General features: G+C 34.7%; 1 protein-coding gene across 1 annotated transcript; it reads left to right on the top strand.

The window, feature by feature from the left end:
* The first annotated feature begins 2100 nt into the window (after nt 1-2100).
* Nucleotides 2101-5081, top strand: fgf19 (fibroblast growth factor 19). The gene is made up of 3 exons (XM_039740343.1): nt 2101-2408; nt 2758-2861; nt 3933-5081. The coding sequence occupies exons 1-3, from the start codon at nt 2168-2170 to the stop codon at nt 4263-4265; spliced, it is 678 nt and encodes a 225-aa protein (XP_039596277.1). The 5' UTR covers nt 2101-2167; the 3' UTR covers nt 4266-5081.
* Nucleotides 5082-5609: the final 528 nt, after the last annotated feature.

The raw sequence follows: 5609 nt of genomic DNA, 5'->3' as shown, positions 1-5609 counted from the left end.
TCCCAGACTTTAGTTTCATTCACCTGACTTCGTTTTAAAAATGTAGGGTTACTACATCTATTTAAAGGAAATGTTAGATATAGTTGCGGTAAAAAAAAAAAAATGGTAACGAAATTTATAGTGATTATGTCATGTCATGATCTTCTCAAACAAGCTCAATCCAGGGAAGAGTCCTGGACAGGGCGCCAGGTCACTGCAGGGTCCACTCACAGTACCTGCAGGTATCTTTATAAACAAGAAAAATAGAAATATACACTTCATTTACTCATAAAAGAAAAGAAATCTGTTTACCTATCAAAGAAATGTGTCGTTTTTCCCGTTAACTGCTAGGAAAAAACAGTACTGTACCTCTAAACGTCATACTTAACCGCATCCCGCGACCCCGAGGACCTTATCAGTGGAACAACGCATGAGTCACATTACGGAGTAATAACACTTTGAAAATATCCTTAACAGTAGCCGATTATAAGAATCAGTTGCAAAGACAGAATGGTTAAATTCTCACATCTAACCCAAATTTACCAGTTCAGTTCAGTTCACTTACCTTTAGTTTCACTGATAAATAATGATAATAATAAATAGAACCATAAAAACCTCGGTAGTCACATCGCGCTCTCTGTATGAATTGAACGGATTCTCCAACCACCACCGGCAGCCGCGGGTTCTCATCTGTTTTAGCCAATTTGCGCAAGTGTCTAATCGGACTGCGAAGTTCTCCCTCCTCCGAAGGATGCTCCATATTTTTTTCGTTAAAAAATAGATTTGCAAGCTAATTAACAATTAACTATAAAAATAAGTACATTAACTAAAGATTATCTTTTAATACAGAAACGACAGCTCTTCTGATTATGTCATTCTAGCTAAGGGGTGGACGTGTTTTAAATTGTAATTGATTCTATAGGCAAGATAAACTTTAATTGGATTGCTACTAATATGAAGTTCATAAAACGAGAATGTGATGCCAGTTAAAAAAAGCTGCATGAGAGTAAGAAGGACATTCAAATTTTGACCATTCGTATTTCTTCTTGCATCGTTTAAGTTCCTGAATTTATTTTATTTTAATAGACTATCATAAAACGGACAAAACTGAAGTTCCTCTAAAATAATAGTGTCGAGTTACAACGACCTTTGGACATTTGTAAACTATTATATACCAAAAAAGGAAAAAAAATCAATAAATTCTGCGATTGAATCGCTGCTAATATGAAGTTCATATAATCAGAATATAATGTCAATTAAAACGCTGCACAAGAGTAACAAAGGGATTCAAAATTCAACCGTTTGTATTTCAAATTAATTTCTCCTTGCATCGTTTACTTTCCTGTAATGTATAGTAAAAAAATAAATGTGTTCGACTATTATAACACTGAAGAACTCAATCATATGCAGCATCGAGTTACAACGATCTTTGTCATTTGTAAGCTGTCATATACCAAAAAGGCTATAACAAATAAACGAACAAATAAATAAATTCTGCAGCGTTATTGCTCGTTTTTTAATTTTTAAAAAGAAAGTTGCAAATAAAAATCTTGCAGTATTGCAGTTGTCAGATGTTAATTTGTACTTGTTCTTTGTAAATTATTTTGATATTAAATCATACTATAACAATTAAGGTAATACAATAATACTGGCTTATCACTTCCCAAATTTCCCAACCCATAAATACCCTCTTTCTCGTGATATTCTTCTAGTAGATTTTTTGTTATAATAGAATGAGTTTAATTTATTTATTTTTATATGTGTAATATTATAAACTTAAAATATTTTGGAACATCTAGGAAAAGAACCTGGGAAAAATAATCTAATTCATATATTTCTTAGAATGAACAGGTTTAGTTTTTCAAAAAAAAACAAAAAACCGATGAGATCATATTTCAAAGACAAATGAAAAGCTGTTTCCCACGGTTCTGCCGAAATGACAGGGGGAAATTTTCCTTTAGAAGTAAATAATATTCTGTTGAAGGAAAGACATCCTCTGAAGTCGCCAATGCGTGTTTTTCAGTTTCCATAGCTAACTGCACTGGGAGCGTGCTTATCGATTGGCCTGATAAGGTAAGGGTTACATTTAAAAGGCAGTTCTCTTCAGTCCGCCTCGGGGTCTGCTCACTGAAGCGCACAGAGTGTGGCTACCTCTGGAGAGCGCTTCTGCTTTGCTGGCATTTTATAGATGAAGGATCGTTCGGAGTCTCGGAATATGTGGCTTGCCTTCTGCTTGTTCACACTTTGGTTTTCCGTGGCCGGACACTGTCTACCTTTACGGGATTCCGGTCCGTTGATTAGCAACGGGTGGGACAAACCTGTCCGGTTTAGACACCTATACGCGGCGAACAGACAGGGGCTCGCCAGTTACCATTTGCAGATAAATGAAGATGGAAGGGTGGAAGGAGCTCCGCATCAAACTTCCTTCAGTAAGTAATGCTCATCTCCATAAAATGTGTTCCTCCTTCCATCATTCGCAGGGGGGTATTTGACAGAATATTACGATGCAAACCGAACTAGTGTTTTACTGCCTGCACTCATATCCAGTCGTGTCATTTCCTATATTATCTGCACATTAAGCACTAATGAAGGGAAGATTATTGTGTTTCAGCGTCCTGTACATTAAAGTCACAATAAAGAACAGGTAAAATTTTTCCTGCGAAATAAGTGCGATAGTAATATTTTTATGTCGGGAATGAATTAGTACATTTGCATTTTCATGTAACCTTTAACCTAAAAAAGCAGGTCCTTTGTGAGTCTGTTTACTTTCTGTTTTAGGTCTCTTGGAAATCAGACCTGTTTCCACTGGATGTGTAGCATTCAGAGGAGTTAAAAGTTCACATTATCTCTGTATGAATAAGGATGGGAAACTGCGTGGACTGGTGAGATGAATTTAATCTTTTATCTGCTCACTTTCACGCTGCTGTCTCCAGATACTGTGCGCTTAGGCGGTACAACTGTTTTTTTGTTTTGTTTTGTTTTTTTTCTTCCACTAAGCAGGTCAAACAGTCGTCATCACTTCCAAAATTAACCGAATGTCTTTTCTTAATATCAAGAGCACAATGCTTTATTGTAATCAGACAGCCGTGACTTTGTTAGAATGTACGTGCCGACAAGCTCCTCTATTCCCTTAACCCAGGGTTCATTCACCGGCTTTACATGAGCCAAAACAGACATAGTTTGGACAGCCCTTTGATTCAAACAGCTGTCTTGTGAACCCCTTAGGTATGTGTGTGTGTGTGTGTGTGCGTGTGTATATATATGCGTGTGTATGTAAGTAGATAGATAGATAGATAGATAGATAGATAGATAGATAGATAGATAGATAGATAGATAGATAGATGTGAAAGGCACTATATACGATAGATAGATAGATAGATAGATAGATAGATAGATAGATAGATAGATAGATAGATAGATAGATAGATAGATAGAAATTAAAAGCAGCGTGACCAAGCTCGTTGACTATTACGAACAGCGCCTTCGTTATTTTCCTTGCTGGAACCTTATACTGCTCCACGATTAATGCAGAGTTATCTAAACACGTTCAACATTTCAAAATGCATTTTCCCGAACGAGATTTTTTTAAACATTGCATCAGATTTACCAGTTTCAAAAATCCTAATGGATATTTTGTAAAAGAAAAGAAGACTCTAAATGGATTTTCTTGTCATGGTAGAAGGACAAATGTGGTTTGCTGCAAGACGTGGCGATGAATTCTATGGCGAAGAAGTTTCAGACGGCAGTAATTATATTTTACGACTTTCTCATATTTTCAGTAGTGGGTCTATTGGTTCTCTGGCAACGAAACTCTAACTAGTAAAGGCTCTGCTTGTTGTTTTTAGGTATAATTCAGTAACGAGTCTTATGCTAAATCTGTAATGTCCCAGGAAGTTTGAATATTGTTGTAAAAGTATACTGAAAACGTATCCCTTGTATTTGCTTTTACACAGCAAACCTATAAGGAGGATGACTGCTCTTTCATCGAGCACATTTTGCCAAATGGATACAGCCTATATACATCTGAGAAGCACAAGGCAGTTGTGAGCCTCAGTGGAACTAAACAACGGTTTTATTCCCAAGGGAAGAACATTCCCCCATTATCCCAGTTCTTACCTATGGTCAGCACTATCTCCGATATAGATCTTGAAGCTGAAGACCAGTCCTCGGCAACAGAATCAAGATTTCCATCTTATCCAGAAACTGACAGTATGGATCCATTTGCAGACAGCTCTAGAATTTATATTCCGAGCCCCAGCTTCCACAAGAGATCACTTAATAGTTAAAGAACTTTCTTCAAAGGTGATGCCATAGTGTTTTCTATGTTTACAACAACAGCTTAATTGATTGCATCCCACAATCTGAATAATAAGGGAATTAATACAAGCTTTCTCAGTCACGTTGATGAGACAAACAAACAAAAAAAAATCTTTTTTTTTTCCACCATATTGTCTATTCAGAGTGGATACTTGAAAATGCTGATTGTAATTTTTGTTTAGCTGTAGCACTTGTTTATCAAAGGAATATTTATAAATAATTTATTTAATTTAAACATATATTTTTTTATACAAAATATTTATTTTTACACTTTTTGACATGTTACTGGTTATTTACTGAACTATGACTTGTAAATGTTTTCTGTTAATCACTGTATTCATGCTGAGTGTTTTTTTATCTAATTAAATGTTAGTTTTCAGTTTCATGAATCTCAAATAAACAAGTATGAATTAAAAATGTGTTTATTTAAAATGAGATGTTGCATGTGCTAAAGTACTTATCCACTCTTGAGTCTCTTAATTTTTGTGAAAAGTGCAAACTATAATACAGTATAAAGCAGTTAGACCAATACTTCATTGTTATAAAACTGTCTTTCTTGTCTCAATACACTCAAGATGATTTCCATTAAATAAATTACCATATGCAAATGTATATCGTCACTTATAAACCTTTGATGAAAAAGAAAAAAGCCTGCATTGTGCTAGTAGATGAAAAAAGAAAAAAAATATATAAATATTAAAGAGAACATTTACTGTTTGTAAGGTCATTCAGTTTCAGGTTCGACTTTCGGCCACATAGAGTTTTCTTGTTCTCCTTATGTTTTTGTTCACTTCCCCTCCATAACCCTGAATTTGTCGATAGCTCTATAACAGTGTAGTTGTTCTCCATTTTTTGAGAATTATTTACAGTTACAGCGAAGATAATTTATTTAATCTTAGCAGTTATGGTAAAAGAGTTGACATTTTAAAAAATAACTTTATAAAAACAGTATTTTATTAAATATATTAAAATAAATTAGACACAAAAGCAAAATTTCATTGGATGCTGCATCCACAGATTTATATTTGATCAGAAATCAAATCCACATTAGCAACACTCGTGTAGAGAATACGGAGAACAAAAAGCTTGACATGCAGTGGTCTCTTTTGTGTGTTCAGACATCAAAAAAGGATAACAAAGGTCCATTGTTGATGTTAATAAACATCAATGAATTCCATTACATTACCTTTTCTATGTGCAAATTAAGAAGAACATTCATTTGAAGTACAACTGTGATTTGCTGTATTCTAAGTTAGCCAGATATTTAGGATAATTTGACTTTGTAATTTGGCACCTACACTAATGTGAAATCT

The sequence above is a fragment of the Polypterus senegalus genome, chromosome 1 (genome assembly GCF_016835505.1).
Source record: "Polypterus senegalus isolate Bchr_013 chromosome 1, ASM1683550v1, whole genome shotgun sequence".
Taxonomy (NCBI): Eukaryota; Metazoa; Chordata; class Cladistia; order Polypteriformes; family Polypteridae; genus Polypterus; species Polypterus senegalus.
The sequence above is the reverse complement of the archived record's forward strand: the minus strand, read 5'-3'. Positions and strand labels throughout refer to the sequence as shown.

What these genes read in the sequence shown, in the direction of transcription:
- fgf19 (XM_039740343.1), top strand. Translation starts at nt 2,168, where the DNA reads ATGAAGGATCGTTCGGAGTCTCGGAATATGTGGCTTGCCTTCTGCTTG. An exon ending in TCCGCATCAAACTTCCTTCA is followed by an intron (nt 2,409 to 2,757) that starts GTAAGTAATGCT and finishes TTTCTGTTTTAG; the next exon opens with GTCTCTTGGAAATCAGACCT. An exon ending in ATGGGAAACTGCGTGGACTG is followed by an intron (nt 2,862 to 3,932) that starts GTGAGATGAATT and finishes GCTTTTACACAG; the next exon opens with CAAACCTATAAGGAGGATGA.